The 20,457-nt window shown below is 34.5% G+C and overlaps 3 protein-coding genes and 1 pseudogene across 4 annotated transcripts; 1 reads left to right on the forward strand and 3 right to left on the reverse strand.

Annotated features, from left to right (window-relative positions):
* The first annotated feature begins 382 nt into the window (after positions 1-382).
* On the forward strand, positions 383-3,983 carry LOC130724036 (putative Myb family transcription factor At1g14600). The gene is made up of 4 exons (XM_057575196.1): positions 383-570; positions 963-1,042; positions 3,365-3,514; positions 3,641-3,983. Exons 1-4 carry the CDS (start codon positions 438-440, stop codon positions 3,836-3,838), a joined length of 561 nt encoding a protein of 186 aa, XP_057431179.1. The 5' UTR covers positions 383-437; the 3' UTR covers positions 3,839-3,983.
* Positions 3,984-6,563: 2,580 nt separating this feature from the next.
* On the reverse strand, positions 6,564-11,390 carry LOC130726217 (uncharacterized). The gene is made up of 9 exons (XM_057577453.1): positions 11,181-11,390; positions 9,897-10,116; positions 9,526-9,614; positions 9,301-9,439; positions 8,991-9,065; positions 8,719-8,840; positions 8,557-8,632; positions 8,377-8,436; positions 6,564-7,111 (listed from the first exon to the last, which is right to left on the reverse strand). Exons 2-9 carry the CDS (start codon positions 10,038-10,040, stop codon positions 6,983-6,985), a joined length of 834 nt encoding a protein of 277 aa, XP_057433436.1. The 5' UTR covers positions 10,041-10,116; positions 11,181-11,390; the 3' UTR covers positions 6,564-6,982.
* A 2,288-nt stretch (positions 11,391-13,678) lies between these two features.
* On the reverse strand, positions 13,679-15,274 carry LOC130726556 (uncharacterized; annotated as a pseudogene). The gene has a single exon (XR_009014893.1). The product of XR_009014893.1 is annotated as an uncharacterized LOC130726556 (transcript).
* A 3,083-nt stretch (positions 15,275-18,357) lies between these two features.
* Positions 18,358-19,858, reverse strand: LOC130726157 (transcription termination factor MTERF2, chloroplastic-like). Its single transcript, XM_057577387.1, has one exon. The coding sequence runs from the start codon at positions 19,751-19,753 to the stop codon at positions 18,551-18,553; it is 1,203 nt and encodes a 400-aa protein (XP_057433370.1). The 5' UTR covers positions 19,754-19,858; the 3' UTR covers positions 18,358-18,550.
* Positions 19,859-20,457: the final 599 nt, after the last annotated feature.

The raw sequence follows: 20,457 nt of genomic DNA on the forward strand, positions 1-20,457 counted from the left end.
TGGATTAATGATCTGTGCACTTTCATATCCGTCAGCTTTTAATTACTATATGAATTATTTTTTCAGAACATGTGGTATATTTTTTTTTGGTTACAAAGGAAAAAGAATATGTGATATATGATGTGATTTAATTTGAAAAGATAGTTTAAAAAAAAAGAGATGTTCCAAAACGTATGTACTATCTGTACATGTATCATTATTGTAAATCAACCACACAGATAAGAGAAAGAAAAAATAATTTTCTCAATGAAGACATATTAATATATAAAATATGAAAAGTAAATGTTTTTAAATATCAATACGTCAGATAGTAGGAAACATTCCATGTTTGCTGCTGTATTTGTATTAGACGCAAAACGCCCACACTCTTATTTGACATTATATATATTAGTGGTTTTCCATCAAACTTCTCTGCTGCTGCTGCTTCATCTGAGAAAATGAAGAATTGTAGTACGAGAAATGGTGGCGACACAAGGAAATACCACAAATCGGAGCAACCACGCCTGAGGTGGACACTTGATCTCCATGAACACTTTGTTGAAGCTGTGGAAAGTCTAGGGGGAAAACAAAGTAAGATTTCCTTCATATATATATGTTCATGCTGATCTAGGGCTAGTACAATTTGATTTCTTTTGCCTTGCATATGTGTGAGTTCGATCCATTACTTCACAATTTCACTTTCTTTAATTTCTCTGTTTTTCTTCTATAATTTTCCTCCTTGTATTCTCCCACTAATTTTTTTGAAAAAAAGTAAAAAAGAAGCTAGAGAAAAATTCTATGACATGCCTAAGAATTGAGATCGGCAAGGAATTCTATAATTTTTTTATAAGCCAAAGATATATTGAATGAAGTACGTACAAAGGGTACTTTAATCCAATACAAATGAAGCAAACAGACGAAACATATATAAGGGAAAAGATATACGTATTAGCTAACTATTTTGTAAACTGGTTTTTATGCAGAGGCAACTCCAAAGCGCATTTTGCAGCTAATGAATAATGTCAAAGGACTCAGGATCTCTCACATTAAAAGCCATCTTCAGGTATATTTTATATGCATCTATACTTAATCCATGTCATGTGGTCCAAACTCCAATCCTTTACACATTGATTTTCTTGTTTATATTCTTTTACAAGTAAAAACATTAATTTTTATTAGGGGATCATGTTCTGTGATAAACACCAACATTTGAAAATTGCAACTTTTGTTTTCCTATTATTATGAGATATGTTAGCCCTGTATATAGTAGATTGTTACAGAAAAGAAGAAGATTTGTTCTCCTTTCCTTGCAAGTAAAATGTCATAGTGTCATATCTCTCTCTTTCTTAATTAAGTGCATGTTAACTGGAAAGCTCTTTACAAATTGTTTAAGAAGCTGATCATGTGAGTTGCTTGAGTTTTAAAATTAATTCTAATTAATAAAGAAAAATTGATCATCAAATTAAACATGTGTAGGGCCAAAAATTATGCTATATATTGTGGTCGAATCTTAATGTCTAAAGACAATTTAACCTCAAACACTAACATTTATAAACAATTGTTTTGCTCTTCAAGCCATGTGGGACTTGCTTCTTAAATTTCATCACCAGTCAAAGCATGAGGGGAAAAACGGTCTAGCCGTCTAGGAGATTTTAATTTGCAACACAGTGGCTACAATTATTGCTGAACACAGAACAAAAAGAAAAGACTGTAGTTCGTGGAAAGCAATAAGATTTATCACTTCACAATATCCACATCGATCTATATTACACATGCACCTCATTTATGATGATTATATATCTACTTTTACTTTTCACTTGATGACAAAGCTTCTTCAACATTGATCATCTGATCTGATATGATTCCATTATGAACCTCACTCGTTTGTGTTGTTACTTTACTTGCATTGGTAGCCTAAAAACTAATAGATAGCCATAGCTAGCATGTTGTTGGCTTTTTCATTCTATGAAAAAAATTAAGAAATATTGATCAATAATAACTCATTTGTACTTACCTTAAGATGATACTTCTTAGCTTCCTCATCAAAACTCAAAAGTATTAACAAATCAAGGATTATACTTTTGTATGCATTTTTTTTTTAAAAGAAAAAGTATTTTGTGCATGCGTTGCATATCAATGAGTATAAAACCATGTACTATCTAGGTCAATGATAGTATAAAACCATGTACTACTACTATCTAGGTTAGGTACATGTGCATATATATGGTTCACCAAAAAGTGAATATATATTAAAGACATAAAATTCTTCTTCTCTCCGTCTTCACTCTTTTAGCAGAATCTATAAAAACGAGTTTGTTTCATTGCATGTACATATAGCTTGCTTTTTGCCAAAAAAGTGCACAGCTTTAAAGAAAGAGATAATTACTGTTCTCCTTTAAGCCTTGAAAATAAGTACCACACTACACTTCTCTTCAACTTTCAAGGCCGTTGCTAGGCTTTAGCAAGATTACATGTATGTCGCCCTCTTTGCTTAAATGACTGTAATCATGATGATTCCAATCTCTAGTTGATAAATCCAAACAGCACTGGAGACAATTTTATTATATGATTACAAGCTTCAATGTATATCAAGAGAAAGCCTTCTTCTATGTAGGCAACACGTGGTTGTTCAAATGCCGTTATTCTCTATTAAATTAGTCTTCAACAAATCAGTTTAAATTTAATAATAGTTTGGTTCCAGGGTATAACTTGATTTCCCAAAAATTATGTCCCTGCTGTGAAAAGTATACATATGCCCCACCTAATTTTGCCCCACCAAATTTTGAATGTTGTCAGCTCGAATTAATTATTTACCTTTTGTGAAAAATACTTGTTTAAAAAAATAATCCACCTACATTCTAGCTAGGTATCAATCAAATATTTAAAGCTCACTTGAATTTTTGTTAATATCCTCAGTACTCTGGATGGCAAATAAATACTAATACACATCAAAATTAAACTAAATCAATAATTGAGGACAATTCCTGCTAGAATTCTCTTTCTCTCTTCCTGCTACCTCATAATTAATTTATTTGTATAATGTGATCATTGTGGTTTGCTAGGTGAAGGTACATAATAATCTTGAAGAGGCCAATAATAAATTAAGTGTTGTTCGTGTAGAATGAATTCAAGTCTCTTAAATATGTAATTTTTTTTTGGAAAGATGAATATGTATTTTTTTTACTAAGCAAAGTTGCATTAGAAACTAGTACAAGGGTGCTAGAACCCAAAATTCAAAGTTCAGCCCTTATAATTGAGTGGCAAATTATGTGTGTGCACATTAATTAATTTTCCTTTCTACTGATTAAAAAAAAAACAAATTTAAATAGTGAAGCCATCATGCATTTAATTTCCTTCCATCTTAAGAGAAATTTTGCTTTGTCAGATGTACAGAAACGTGAAGGGTCGACGACACACGATGTATGAGTTGCAGAAAGAAAATGCACAAGTTAGCGACCTTCCAATCTGCTCCAGATCATCACTAAGAACAAAATTAAGTGTATCAAAATATGAAACTGATTATGATCTGAATCAGGTATATAAACACTTGTCCTATTTGATAATTTAACTAAGTGTCTAGCTCTTAGTTCAATCAAGTAAAGTCATGCATGATAACATAATGAGGTACGAATAATATGTAAACTATTACTATATGTTGCAGGAGCCCGAGTCAAGTGCATGCTTACTTAGTGACATTTCAAATGATGAAGAAGAAAGTAGTCGGACAATGAAATTTCTAGATGAACGAATGATGCATAGTGATCATGAACGAATGCATACAGAAGATAACCATGTAGTTGATTCTAGTTCTGTACAAACTCATGGGAGCAATAGTATAAATTTAGACCTAGCAATTTGAATATTTAATGGGCATGTACATTTTGTGAACTAATTACACGCAATACTTGTCATCAATAGTTTCAGGTTTTTTGGGCAGAGATAATATTGTAATAGCTAATGTAATATTGTAATATATTATATCTTGAAGAAAAGATTTACGTACGTATCCTTCCATTTTAAGTTGCTTAATATCAATGTTTTAATTAGGTTTTAATTATTTTAACAATTTCTTGATTCAAATAATAACATATAAAGCAGGGACAGATCCATGTTCAGCAATGAGTAAGCATCAGCCCCCACGAGATTTTTGCAACGGAATAACAGGTTCAAACAGAGAGAGGTTATGAGAATTAGGATTGCTAATTATGGTAACACTCATATATCATTTACATATGTTTTGATTATCTTGAGGTTTACAATAAATAAAATTGCAAATTACTTTTATCTTGTTAGCTGTCAATGCAAATTTGGTGATAACCTATATCATTTGTTAGCAGTTTGAGGGTCCCTAATTTGACGGTCTTATGCAGGTCAAACAGGGCCTTGACTTTGAGATCCTATGAAGAGCAACTCCAAGTTAGAGATATTGTTTGGTCTGGCCGAGAGCGGTCAATTTAAGGGCGGTAAACTGTGAGCAAATCAGTGTTTTAAAACTCGACTCGGTCATCGACTCGGTCAGGGCACCGAGTCACTGAGTCACTGGTCGGACCAGTGAGTCACTGGTTCGATTGCTTGACTCGGTGTATTTTAAAAAAAAATTAAAAATTAATAATACTAACTAAGACTAATTAATCACTTCATACTCTAAATTTAAAATCATTACCATCATACAAATACCTAATTAAAATACCAACAAGAAATATTTTACTACAACAAAATATTACATATAAGTTTAAAATATCAATTCAAAGTAGGTTCTACATTTTATTTAAATAATAGTAAAAGCACACAAATAACTTATTTTAAATTATAGTTATTAAATACTTACATTAAAATAAATGACACAAGTAAATATGGTAACTTTTGGAATTGTGATTTTAGTTATTTTATGTGATAAACAATACTGATGTTCTATATTTGTCAAAAGATTTTAGTGTTATTGCTACTAATTTATTCATTGTTTGTTTATATATATAATAAATTGTAACTATTATACCAAAACAGCTGTGTAGCTTAGTGGTGAATTTCGTTGGTTTCTTCCTCTAGGGAATGGGTTCGAATCCTAGTCAGGTTAGAAGGTTGCTTTTTATTATTTTTGTGTAATAAATAGTTGTTGCAAAAAAAAAAATTGGTGACTCGCCGGTTCAATAAAAAACCGGCCGAGTCACCGGTTTAAGCATTAAACCGGCCGAGCCGTACCGATTCCCACCGGTTTGACTGCATAACCGATCCGTTAGGAGGCTCGGACCGGTCAGGTGACCGAGTTCCGGTTCAACCGGTCGGACCGGCCGGTCCGAGCCGAGTCTTAAAGCTATGGAGCAAATGGTTATAACTCATAATTAGTTTTGCATTGACAGTCAATGGTAGCATCAACCATGGTCGCCATGCACTAGCATTTTGATTTTCCATGTCATCTGTAGTGTCGATTAGACTAACGCTATTTAGAGTTGGTTTATACGATCGACGCGCTAAATTTTATGAAATCGTGCTGGTTGTTGTAGTTGATGCTAAACCATTAGCTTCATACCATTTAACTTGATATCGATGCTAAGTTGAGGCTAAATCGGTGTTGGCGTCGGGTTTTACTACTTAGCCTTAGCTTAGCGCTTTTTTTGTGGTGTTGGTGGCTAATATTTGGACAAACTGCATCTATTACGATGCAATTAACCTTGAACACATTAAAACTCATGCTATTGTCAAAGCTGCCATGGTCAGCAAATGAGATCTTCCGGGTGATTAAAATGTTAAATTTTATTTATGTGGATGGTGCTTCAAGAGGAAATCTGAGTGACAATGTGGTGGGCGGTGTGTTGCAAAATAGTAAGAAGGAAGTGTGTGTTAACTGGCTTTGGCTTATGAAGTTGATGTGTTAGCGATTTTGAATGTTTTGTTGTTCTGTAAACAATTTCAAATGTAATAATTGAAAATGACTCTACATCGACAGTTGAGTGGGTATACTAGAGAAACAGAAAGGCTTAATTGCACTTTTGAGATGGGAAATAAAATGCACTACAATTGTCCATGTTATTAGGAAGAAAAATCAGTTTGCCGATTAATTACCCGAGAAGGTGTGATAGGGAAGTAAATTTATGGGTGTTATCTGAAAATTCTACTAGTTTCTACTTCGGCAAGGTCATCTTAAAAAGGTTGTTCTTAATCTCTATTTGATGTTTTATTGAAATATAAGTCTCTGAATATTATAAGGTGAGCCATTTTAAAGTGGTCCACCGATGAACCATCATATCTAACTGTTAGATTGATTATTAAATAAATATTATTTTTATTTAATAGTATATTAAACGCTTTAATATAATGGTTCATTGATGAGCCAAAAATTGTTCCACCGTATAACAACCCATGTCTCTTTGCTTTTAAAAAATGTTCAAATAATCAATTTGTAAGTTGGAACTTGAACACGGTTCCCTTAATAATGTCACTCTTGCTAATTATACTTATTAAAACTTCACAATTACCGTGAAATAATCCCTATCATTGAATATGAAAATAATATATACTGTCCCAATTGGCAATTGATACTTAAAGATCATATTTGGCTTAAACGATATTCATGTTGTAATGAAGTATTGATACAAAAATTGAATGTTCTCATTTGCACACCTAACTTAATTTCAAGTTCACTTGCTTACAGGGTGCAGAGTAAATTGAATATTCTTCTTGTTTCTTTACACTGGGAAATAAAATTGATGTCATCTTTGTAGAAAATTACACATGAAAAATTGAATTGAATGAATAAATCTAGTACCCATGCGATGGACAGGTGTGAATGTGATGCTAGTTTAGTATAAAGTTAAAAACTGACTCTCGAAGTGGATTCCCTCTCATATTTAACAGATTTATACAGTATGTTCAGATCCTAAAGGGACCAGAACAATGTAAAATCATATAATGGAAACTATTGCATCTTTCAGTGCACCGCAAGTTGAGACTAATATCAACAGGGTTATCTACACATTTCCTTCAAAAAGTTGTACTGAGCAATCATTTACTGCCTCTTTGCCAACGTTTTCCTCAAGCCTTTGATGATCTTTGAAAACCAAACCAAGTTCATAACTGATAGCACCAATGGCACAACAATTACTAATATCCGCCCAAAGGTGTGCATCTGCTCAACCTGTTGAATAATTGAACAATACTATCTTGTTATCCTTATTACCAATTACACATTGTTTGAGCATAAATAGAAGATGAAAAGTAAGCCAATAATAGCTAAGATTACCACACAACAATATTGCAGTTACAACCATTTTAGAGAGTAAAAATTTCATCTCTCCCGAGTGACAAATAGTAACCCAGCAAGGTGTCAATAAAATGTAAATTCATTGGACCAAGTGTACTAATTTGGCCTTCGAAACACTACCACAGTAAACATAGATCCATTCTTACACACAACAACCCTCTTGCTCCCCACAAAGATAAGCATATCCTCTCTTTCTTTTCTATACCTACCCTCCAAAGCACTTCAATTCCCCATTCATCCGATGTGCTCCTAAATCTCATAATCTCGTTAAACAACTTAGTGAGATATGTAATGTCTATTTCTCCTAACCCCTTATATTATTAGTTCCAACTTCTTTACCATTATCCATTCTCTTTACAGCTCCTCTACCTCATATTCCTAAATTTATGAGATAATGATTAGTTTTGATCCTCCACTCTAGTATTTAGGTTGTCAAAGCTTAACAAAACCTATCCTTAAGTAACCGCTCAATCTTTCATTGACACCTTGTTCTATGAAGAAGAATTTTTCTTTCCTTTCACTTACAAAGCATTTTACTATGTTTAATTGCCTTGTCTTTCTTGGTCACCCTTTAGAAAGCCTGTAATACTTTCATTTTCAAGCTTTGGCAATTAAGGATTAGGATAACCCATCAAATGCTCTTACTCTCACTTTTCTTAAACTAATAATTATCCTAATCCTCAGCACAATTACACAAGAACCATATTTTATAACACTTCTTTGTAACCTTAACCTTATGTTGCAGGCTTGTATCACATGACCAAGAATCTTTACCCTTTGGTTCACAAGGACCATCATCATTGGTATTTCTGGGATCTCGTAAAGCCTTCCTCCAAAATCCTTCTCTAAAGGCTACTTTGTTTTAACCACTTTTGTACAAGATAATGCACCTACTGTTTACTCTTCGCTCTTGATACCCCTGTACTATGTCTATACCCCCCCCCTGAACACCCCATATCCTCTAAATGGGCTCCTCACATCATCATTTAGATCACCCCCTACTTGAATTTAAATGATAAATTCAAATATTTGGATATATTTCAAATTCTAAAAGGCCAAATATTGAATGTCAAGATCTGCAGTCTATAAAGCACCACACACCATATAATTTTCCAATTCGGTGTGCTAACAATTATTACCTGATCAAAGTGCAAGTAGACGTGGTAGAACATGTAAATGAACAGAAGTATTCTGGCAACCTGCATATAGACCATTGCATGAGGCAAGTCCAAACTCATCATGATATGATATCTCAACAATTCTTCAATAAACATGATAAGAGCTAGATAAATATATTTCTCTGCAACAATTTAACATACCAGCCAAGAAAGGAATATTACAACCCCATTGATGAGATAAGCTTTGGACCTTTTCATTCCTGCTACATCAAGATACCTTCACAAACACCAATATAATCATGAACAATGAAAATACATTACGTGACATATTAAAATTCAATTCAATTATAAGTACATAATTACCATCTCAAATTGATTCCTGGAGTAGTTGTCTCAGAGATCAGAACCATGTAGGTGTAAAGCTGTCCTTCCCCACTCAACATTGAATAAGCTACTGCTACTAAAGAAAACAGATGGTGAATCACCTGAACCAATATTAATATGAAGTCAGGTTAAGTCCCGACCATAATCATCTCCAGCTGGGTTCCTATCAAGTCAAATATCTTAAAATTGAATGAGTAATCAACTTAAAGACAGGTTGGCTACTATGCAAGTTAAAAAGATATTATCCTTACATACTCATATCCACCAAGAGAAGGAAAAAACCAAAATATCATCCCTAGATCAGCAATGAAGTAACCAACAGAAACCTGTCGCAATAAATATCAAAAATAAGAAATAAAAAATAGAAAATATCTTGTCACAATGGACTCAATACATACACATTAGAAAATCATGTAGTTAACTGATCCATATAAAAGCAAATATATAACAAGAACCTCATGTAAGAAATAATATTGAGAATACAGGCCTCATAGTTAATAATTGCAGGAACTCAAAGGATAAGAAAACACAAAAAGTATGAAAAAGCTAGACCATTCTTACCCCCAATGTAAACGTTGACAATGAAGAGTTTCGAAGTGTAATAAGTTCAGTAGACTGGTCGTCAGCAAATAGATCTGAGCAAAAAACGTAGTGTAATGCCATAGCTGTTATGAAAATGGCATGGATAGTTGATATAGCTCTGCAAAAGTAATAAGAGTCCATAAATAACTAATAACACAAACAACTAATGAAGAGATTTTTCACACAATGAAAACATCTAGTTACCGGTTATTCCACTCAATACGTTGGAGTTTTGCAAAGCTGGAATAGCTCTTAAAGTAATTAGTACCAATAACATGAATAAGATCGTAGACCTGAAAAGCAGGCAAGACCATGTTTAAAGATAGTGGCGGTAAATTTGATATCTCATACATAACATACTTTAAGAAAATAGAGAAGACAACATACTAAGAAGTAAAGAAAAAGCTCCACTAAAATGAGTTTGTTTGTAAAGTAGGAAAATAAGGATGTATCTGCTGTTGGATTTTTACATGTTAAGCTGATAATGTATATCAAATTAAATCAATGGTAGATATAACCTTACTTGCACACTTTACAAACATACTCTAGAGGAGACTTATCTAAATGTGAAATACCATTTTGCAAGCAAAAATGCCACCAATAACAGAAGTGTACGGAACCAGAGAGTCTGCTAGTATATACTCCTTCACGAAGATATTAGCCTGGTTCTGGTAAGATTTGAGATCCATAATTTCTTTAGAATCCAACATTGCAGCCATCCCTTGGATGCGAAATCTCTTGTAGATTATATTTTCTTTTTTGCTTTCCACCTCCAGCCAACTATTATGTGAACAACTACAGTTTGAAGACATGATATTAAAAACTTAAAACCGAAAAGATAAATCACAACATGGCTTATCTTTGAAAATGAGTTGAGTTAAAGATAACAAAAACCATTATAAAGAAACTAATTAAGTAATTAAATGTTCTTTTGGCCAAAACAAGTTTATTTTGGGAGGAAAGAAGATAAGCGAAGAAAATGCAGGAAAGTAACTCCATTATGAAAACAACACAGAAGATCATAACCCAAAAAATAAAGTACTAGTTTTAAAGAGCTTTCTAATATCTCAGCCTACTTAACAAGGTGATTCCTAGAAATAAACCACAAGAAGCACATTAGAGAGAAGCCATGAAAACTCTTGTCATAAACCAACCCTAAACAGGTAAAAACTTCCCATGGAAAGTCCAAGAATTCAGTTACAATCAGAGACATCATAGAATAGCATTTCCAAAACAAATCGTAATACGTTTTATCCTTGTTCCTGTCAAAACCTCTGAAATACTCAAACAGAAAATACTCCAAGCTTTATATGCGTACATTTCAATTTTCGCCCAAAATTGTGTTCTGATTTTCACACCTAGCTGCTCAGCAATGCACAATTAAGTAACAAATACAAAATGAAAAACAGTATCATAGACCCTCCAACCAACAGAAACAAAGGAAAATCATCAATTAGACAATCAATTATTCAACCTGAGAGGCTATGAGAAAAAGAAAAAAAAATTCTAATATGTTTCAATCTTAAAAACAGTTGATACATGATTTCCACTTATTGTAGATTATACTACATAAATTAAAGTCAAGCCAGACCAGTTACTCTTCTAAAATACTAATGACAAGTAAAGCATGGAAAACTGATTATTCTTAAAAAAAAAAAAAACTAGTTTTGATTCTATCTATAAAAGGATAAATAAAGAAATAGATCTTTGAAAATGCAAATGTGATTGCAAATGATCCTGTTCTGGTTTTCTGAAATCACCAGAACAGACCCATTTGTGCAAAGTTGAATAATTTAAAACAAAAAACAAAAAAAAAAGGAACATATTGATTCTCTGTTGAAAGGACCAAAACATCGTACCCTGTCGAAGATGCTGTAATGTGGGGATATTGGGGTTTGGCGAATCGAACTGCTATGGATGAGGAATCGAGATCTTATGCTGCGTCGTTTTGAGATGCATTCAGAAACGCATTGATTGATTTGGGGGAATTCTGAAAACCCTAGATGGATGGATGAAGATCATGAAAAGAGTACTGGATTGATGAGAACTCAACAACAGAATATTGTCCAATGTAACTACCAACCGTTATTTTTCTTTCACTTTTTCCTTTTCCTTTTTATTTTTCTTCTTTTTTTAACATTAAATTAAAAACATTTTTACTATTTCAGAGTAAAATGACATTTATTTTCCCATTAAAAAAATGGCATTTGTGGAACATTTTTATGAATACATTTGTGGAACATTAGTTGGCTTAACCTCAACTCAACGAGTGTCAGTCCGTCGCAGTGGTAAAAATTTAATTTATTGTTTGAATCTCTAAGTCAAGAGTTCAATTCCTAGTTTACACGGGAAGATATTTGACACTTACCACTGGATCGGAATTGCGAGACTACCATAAATCACAAAGCAAGGAAAACTTGAGTGAATATGGAAGATAAAATATTTATGATATGATTTTCATTGTTCTATAGAAGAATATGAATTAGTTTCCATGAATTGATTCAATTCAATTAGTTCAGTTTTTTTTTTTCCATTCCAAGGTCTATGTAGGTAATGTTACATTTCCATAAGGATGAAAACGCAATTGCAAACCTCAAGAAAGTTATATGTTGAGAGAATATATGTCTCACTATCCGAACGACATTATTCTTACCCTCACAAAAGGGATAGGGTCATCTAGGTCAAAGAAAAAAAAACTTCCAGTTTAGCAATTATACATTTGAAAGTTACTTTTATTTGCATAATTCAGCCAACTTTCATCTTATTAAAATCACTTTTGAAATAAAAATATCCAAACATAAATTAAATTACTACAATCCCACTTTTGACCAATGTCAAGTTCACAAAATTAAGTTTGCAAACTCTAATCAGATAAACACAAAATCTATTCAGATTCTCTTTACACATGTTTCTCCTCATTTTCTCCCAAATCTAAATAGAGCATTGACAAAAGATTCTACCACTACATAATAGCATATCTTCATCAAACAGGGCAAATGCAAACACTTTAAGGAGTCCAGCAGTATAAGACACTGGCACACTGCTACACAAGAAATGAGAACATGGACAAATTGATTGACAAATAGTATTCCATTATCTTCTGTGTAATACCACTATGAAGGTGAACATCTAAAGTCTACTCAAAATTATAGCAGAAATAAACTTTCAGCTTCCAACAGCCAATTGAGATCTATGGTTTTACAGAAGCAAACACATTCCTTTCCAAACATGCTAAACTGAAAGGGAAAAAGAAATGCTGGCAAAATAATCTGACCATAATACCTGGTTAGTTCATCTAAACTAGGAAAGCCACACAAAAGTATGATCAAATTAGCTAATTGAGAACATTAGTCTTATTTCACAAAAAAGAGCAAAAAATGTTTGAACTACTCCAGGAAAGTTATATGATCCTCCAAAGAGCCAGAATGCTTCTTAGATAGAAGCAAATAAAATGTAACTTGTAAAACTACGCCAAAGCTAGAGCATGAGCTAATAAGCCTCTCAGAGGAACAATAAATTGAATTCCTAAAATTTCCTACCTTATTGGTTAACATGGAATGATAAGGCCTAGTTAATCAACTTAGATTTGCACTTAGAATAAAATTCTCCAAATAAATGTAAGAGTCTAAAACAGCTGATGTAAACATGCACCCAAATTCTAGAGGATCCCCTAGCCTTATCTCATATAAATATACTAAAACTACAACTTAGATTGGCCAAGGGGTAATACATCACCAAGTAAAGGACACAAGCTGCCTCATCAGTTTACAGAACCAATATTTATAGTAACTTACATTGCGAAATAGCACTCCAGAAGGGCCAAAACATCAAATATACGAGAATCAAGGTTAGCATCTGCTCTCAATGTCGGTAGAATACAGCATTTAGATACCCATACCCCCATTAAACAAAAGATTGACTAAAAAAATGACCTTTATTTATCAAATGTATAGGAAAGAAAAAACCCACTTATGCTACAAATTAACTAACTCAACGGCTAAAATGACAATCTGACCACATAAAGATTAATATGATGTAGAAAATTTAGTGAAGTTCAAATCCAAATAGTATATCAGGTTAATGCTGACACTAAATGAAACAAAGAAAAATTCAGTTGAAGGGACTACATGGCAAACTTGTAGATCAATTATACCAGAAATTCTTGACTGGATAATGCTAAAATGAATTGAGACAGTCTCCCAAGAAGACATATACTTGGTTCCCAGTCTCCTCTGCCTACATAAAGATCTAGTCAGCTTCTGCTGAAAAGGTCTTTGAAGTTATACATGTCCTAAAAAAAATCCATGATAGTTAAAGTGAAGAGAGAAAAAACCAATTCAACAACATTACCCTTGGATGACAAAATGAAGTGAATGTTTATTGAATATGCTCTGCCAATCAAATCAAACAAAACAACCATGAGAGTAGAATTGAAGATAGTCTATCAGAGTATCAGTGGTGTAAGTTACATCCTAGTAAATGCGTATAGCTAAAAATCAGCAACACAAACCATCAAGCGAAGAATGAAAATTATAAATGAATAGTCAACTTCTACACTCAAGTACAGCCAATCAAAACTTTCAGCATGTAGACTATATCCAGATGATCAACCTGACTTCTGACCTTTAAATGCATCCAAAAGTTGCGGCACATCTTTCTTAAACCGGGTCACATATCTCTCCAAAAACATTTTCTCATTAATAGTTATATAGCTGCTTATGCGCAAATCACTCTTGACCAAACCCCTAGACTTCAAAATTTTAACAACTGCACATCTAGGAGCAAGTGTCTTCTCCAAGCTGCGGATCAGAATTCCAGGGCTTCTAGCAATATCTTCTGGGGCAAAACCTTCCTTCATCAAGAAGCTCATTATCTTCAAAATCTTCTTTTCTGACATCAACATATACTGAGGATACCTTTTGAAAGCCGATAGACAGATATCTGAGGACCAGCCCCAGCTCTCAAAAACCTTTAATTTCGACTTCCATGTTGCTTTATCAATCTTTGCAACTACTTCGAGCGCCAAAACAAAATTCGTCTTCAGAGGATCAAACCCAATTTCCTTCACTGTCTTAACAGCCTCAACAAATCTTGAATGCTTCGTGAAGGCTACACTCGGAAAATTGGTTACCAGCAGGGAAATGGAGCCTTGAGGCAGGCCAAGCTGCCTCAAAACCTCAATATTACGAACTGCATCATTCCTCACACTACCAATGTGGAAGCTCCACAACCCATTCTTCAAAGTTGAAATCGCCTCCTTATCGCTTCGAACAAGGCTCCTAATGATATTATACCGCGGGATAGTGTTCTTCTCCAAGCTAGTTGTCAAGAATGAGGTATTCCCAATGAGAATCTTGGGGAGGTCAGTGGTTGAAACCCCAATGGAAAGGAAGAAATTGAGTTTTGGCAAAAGGGTCTTCCCAGGTTTAGCTAAAAGCACTTTTGGGAGCTTCTTGACAAGGCTAGAAAGCTGGGTATCAGAGAAGCCATGATTCTTTAGAAGCTCAACCACAGCATTTGGCCCATCTGGGTATTTCACTTGCAGCCTCTTGGAGAGTTTGAGGGCTGTTTCTGGGGGCAACCCAGATGAGTTGATGAGGCTTGAAACCGTAAAGGTTCCACCACCTTTGCGGCGGTTTGTGGTGGATATAGATAATGCACGAGAAGTGAAGAAAAGTGGAAATGCATTGTGGCATGGAATACCAAAGTGGGGGATCGTGGAAGATAATCTAGCAATCAGAAAATGGTGCATTTGTGATGAATGTAGTGAATCACAGATTGATGATGATGATTATTACTCACCCAGTTTCAGTTTTCAGGATTGTGCTACCTTCCACGCTGTCTTTCACCGTTCGGAGTGATTCAACGTTGGAGGACACTGATTTTCACTGTGTTGACAAGGGTTTTTGTCTTTTGATTCGCAGGAAACAAAACGACGGCGTTCGAGTCGAGGTTTCTGGTTTTTTTTACTTTCAGGCTGAACAGAAAAGAAAAAAGTATTTTTTTTGGTCAATAAGTATTTTATTTTGTTGACACAATGTAAGTGAGAAAAATGCAATCACATTTTGTTAAAGTCATGAAGAAGAAAAAGAGAGAGGGAGAGAGATGGCAGTTAAATGTGGGACTCAAGATCTTTTCACTGTCTCACTCTTTGTTTTTCAAAGATTTTCAGCGGTAATTGCGCTAGAGTGTGTTTATCTTTCTATCAGCGCATAATCTAAGTCAGGTTAGATGTGTTTTTTACCAGTTCATGTCTCTTGTACTATTGGGATGAATGCGCTTTTAGCCGACTTGAATATAAATACAAAAACACACCTAGATTTCATTGACAACCAATAAAGTTTTATTCACAAACCATTTTCACCTCCAACGAGTAGAAATATGAAGAGAATAGAGAGAAATGAGAGAGATATGATGAGTGATATGATAGGAACAACAATAAGTGAAAATAATATGGAAAAGAAAGTGAAGTGTGAATGAATCACATTGGCAAGCATTCTTAGACATGGACAAAGTATTCCAAATCTCAAAGCTCAGAATCAAACATTTGAGTTGTTTGTAGTTTTTTTGTCTGGTTTCCTAAGCACACACAAAAAAAAATTGTGATTTTATCTAGACCTCTTTTAATAAAATTATTATATCCTACAAAAATTTGAGCAGGTTTGTCCTACTGTAGATAAGTCCACCATTATCACAATCACACTTTCTTAGCCTTAGAGGAAAAGGAAAAAAATTGTGCTAAGGTAAAGACAATATTTTAGGATGTTGTTGGAACAACTTCACACTATCACAATGCCCTTCTTATCTCCATTGAGGGGCAAAAAACCTATACAATTTCAAATTTGAAGACCGGATGCACATAGCAAAAGGGGTCCATGTAGGTGGAAAGAAAGTAACGAAAACTCTACGAGAGTCATACCACAAAAGGTAGCCGTTGTAGCTGGAGAGTCTAAGACCTTATAAACCAATATTTAGAATCTCATACTTCTGAGTGGGACTTGAATCTCATACCTTGCAACAGGATCCTAACATCTCACCATGCTTTATAACCTCGATTGAGGTCATCTGCAAACTGGCCCTTTGACTAGTCTCAGGAGAACAATGCAATGTCAGTATCACCACCCAAACCACTTGTTTGCAACATGGTGGAATTCTCTTATACCAATTGATAAGGACCTTAAGGGAGTCATACCACAAAAGCTGCTGCTGTACTCCCAATGCCCAAAGTCCTTATACTTTCTCAACTCTCAAGTGATTAGAGACCCCTCCCTGTCAACCTCTTCCTATTCATAGGCAACATGCCTCACTCACTAACCCACTAACTAACTAACTAACTAACCAACTAGTATTATTCTGTAAACTAACTTCAACTCACTATTTCTATTAACTGATCGTACCTATAAAAAAGGCCAATAATGAATGGCATCAAAGAGCACACGGCACACGATACAATCCAAGTAGAACACAACAGTCTACAGAAACCTCCTTGTAAATCCTGCAAATTTATGACACACTGTCATCTATACTATCTGTTTACATCAGAAAGTCACCGTTACTCATCAGATAACTAAAAACTTAAACTGCAGATTACATATCTCAATAGCAAAAGTAAAAAGTTACCAAAAGAGCCGAAACTATCCAAAGATAAATATTACATCTTAAAGGAGAGCTTCAGAAAAGAAAAAAGAAAAAAAACCCCTGTCATTTTGATTTGACAATGCTTAAAAAATTATTTTCCATGAATGAATTTAAGCTTCCCAAATGTAATTCTACAGAGTAAACTATTTGCTTCTTTAATATTTAACGAAAAAATCACCCATAAAAGTGACAATTTTGTTCAGTTACCTGAATAACTGACAGAAAGTTCAAAAGTTACAGACTACAGAGTAAGAATATGACCCAATCAGAATGTATGTGTAAACATGGAATATTGTTCCTGTAAAATTTGATCAGCAATCAATCCCTTACAATCATTTTCCATATTTGCTAAATTTTGTTTTGAAAGACCAAGGCCAAACTACAAACCAGAGAATGGTCCTCATATGAACAAAAATTACCAGTAGAAAAGATTATGGGACTAGTATCAGTTTCAAAGAAAGGACAATAGGAGAATAGCCAATGTCATCTGCATAGGACCAAAATGGGCTTGCATACTATGAGACACTTGGAGGTGTTATCTTTATTTGGTCAGCATCATCCTTAAGATTCAATGGGCTTGACATACTGATTCATGGCTTCTTAGATGAGTGAACGGTGTAGCTCATAAACCTAGGTGCAATTCCTAATAAACTTTAAGGTAATAAAGTTGCACTCTTTCAATATGTAATAGCTTTAGACCTAATGGTAAGTGCTTGATTCGACATGAGAGACATAACAAAATGGCCAAGCTTTGCTAAATCCCTCAACACATTGTCATCTTCATCAAAGCATTAACTAAGCTTAAACTACCAAAATTATATGTGAGATAACCTTCCCCAGCTTTCTAGTTACTCTCACAAAAATAATCTCATAAGTATCACTAGTAGTTTATAGAGGTTCAAAACTAAATGTATCCATGATTGCACATAACAGTATGCACTAACAAGATTAAGTGACAAAGGGGGGCTATATGAGCAGCTTGCAGGACATTATAAAAGAATTCATATAGAAAAGAATGGTGATGATCACAATGCAACTAAGTACAATTTGATTCAATTGAAATGAACTTTTGATCCCCTCTGCATGCTCTAGAAAATAACAGGGGCCTTCCGCACATTCTATTTAGTTTGTGGTTGTTTTAATTAGATATCCCTCTTACATTTCATATATTTGTTTAAAATCGATGGAAAAAAGTACAGTGTGGTTATGTGATAACAGAACAAACAAAAGCATAGAACAAATGTTTCCAATAATAGGTTAAAAGCTCTGAAATAAAAAAAAAAGCAGCACTCAAGATAGAATTCGTCAAAATTACCCCTTCCCTAAAACACAAAGGCACTCTTCCTTTAATATGTGTTCTGTGATGTCAACAGAAATAAATAACCCAAGACACTGAAATTGAAAATTATCACTAAGTTAATTAAGATACTTGAATATGAAACCAATATGTATAAATCTGAGGAACAGTCTCTATACCAAAGAAAAACAAAACTCAAAATGCTGACACCAAAAGTGAAAGTCAAGGAAAAATCAATTAGCATTGAAATAGAAAAGTTGAGGTTAGGCAATAGCCTGCAAAAACCTTCGAAGACTAAATCACATCCTGATGATCAATCAAACCTTTGTAGACATCTGTTAGTAAAGGCGCATCGTCCTGAAAATTGATGACAAATTTCTTCAAAAAAACTTCCTCAGATGAGCACATAAAGGAACTTAAGTGCATATCATTCTTGATCAGGCCTTTTGATTTCAAGACTTTGATTACTGAGAGCCTAGGGATAATCCTCTTCTCCAAGCTGAAGCCTAGAACAGGAGGAAATCCAGCAACATCTTCTAATGTCCAACCCATATCATTCACCATGTAACTCATTTTCTTTGCAACTGTCTCCTGTGACAGCTTCATAAAATTGGGAAACTTCCTGAAAGCTTGAAGAGTCATTTCGCGATCCCAGCCCCACCGATGGAAAAATTCAAATCTCGATTCCCACGCTGCTTGACTCAAACCCAAAAGCACTTGAACCGCCATGACAAAAGTTGTTTTCGAAGGATCCAAACCGATTTCCTTAACTGTCTTGACAGCTTCCACAAATTTGGAATGATGTATATATGTTGCAGATGGAAAATTCACCACCATGAGAGAGATGGAACTCTGAGGCACACCAAATTGTCTCAAAAACTCAATGTTTTGAACCAACTTATTCATAATATCACAATAGGTAAAAGCACGAGGTGCATTTCTCAAAGCTCTAGCAGCTTCCTGATCATTACGGAGAACACCCCTGAGAATCTTATACCGCGGAACGATACAGTTCTTCAAACTCCTGACCAACAAAATATGGTTAGCAAGGAGAACCTGTGGCATATCAGTGGTGGAAACCCCAATAGAATGCAGGAACTTGAGCTTAGGCAAAAGGGTTCTCTTAGCATTAGCAAAAAGCAACAAGGGGTGTTTCCCTACAAGCTTTGCAACCTGGGTTTTGGAGAAGCCATAGTTTTTGAGAAGATCAAGAACAGCATTTGGGCCATCTGGGTCTTTCAAGTTCAACCCTATAGAGAGCTTCTTGGCTGAATCTGGAGACAACCCACATGATTTGGTTAGGTAAGAAATCGTATAGGTGTCACCTTTGCAGTAGTCTGCATCTGATTCAGAGTCAGATGATGAGGTGCATGAACTGAATGAATTGAAGGAAAAAGGGAAAGCATTGTGATGAAACACAGAACTCAATTGGATTCTGCTACACTTGTAGTATGAGAATGATGAAGTTAACCTTGCAATGAGGGAATTAGGCACCATGTATGAACTCACTCGCAGGTTTGAAGCTTTGGACAGCCGCCTTTCGGAGATATGGAGGTAACGAGGAGATAGTGAAGAAAGCGGACTTGAGAGATTTGTGTTTGCCTAGGATGACAAATTTTTATTATTAAATTCATAATGAATTTTTTTTTGCTATAAAAAAAAATAGACCTACAAAAAGGAAAATGCTTAAACACACGACAGTGTTAAGCACTATCAAGCACGACCAAATGTGATTGGTCAATAAGTCCATTTAAAAAAAAATAACTGTCACGATTTTAATTTTCATCTAATGTCATAAGAAAAGTTATGTTCACTTCTCAACTCTAAGTAAGTGCTACGGCTAACGTCCATGGTTGCCAACGGATTTCCAAGCATAATGTCTTAAATCAATAGCTTGATGTTCTTGAGGCCTTTCTTGCAATTGCTGCATTGAGATTACTTCCGAAGTAGGAACCACATGTTGCTCAGAGGCCAAGGCACTATCCCCTAAGGTGCGTTGCCTTTCTTGCACTTGCTGCATTGGAGCATCCAAAGGAGGAACCAAATATTGTTGAGAGGCCAAATCACTTTGTTGTATTTCTTGTGATTGTTGCATCGGAAAATTTATAAGAGGATGCTCATTTTGCTGATAGGATAGTTGTTGCACATTCAAAGGAGGAGCATAACTTTGCTGAGGGTATACTTGATGTGGAAAATTCAAA

The sequence above is a fragment of the Lotus japonicus genome, chromosome 6 (assembly GCF_012489685.1).
Source record: "Lotus japonicus ecotype B-129 chromosome 6, LjGifu_v1.2".
Classification (NCBI taxonomy): domain Eukaryota; kingdom Viridiplantae; phylum Streptophyta; class Magnoliopsida; order Fabales; family Fabaceae; genus Lotus; species Lotus japonicus.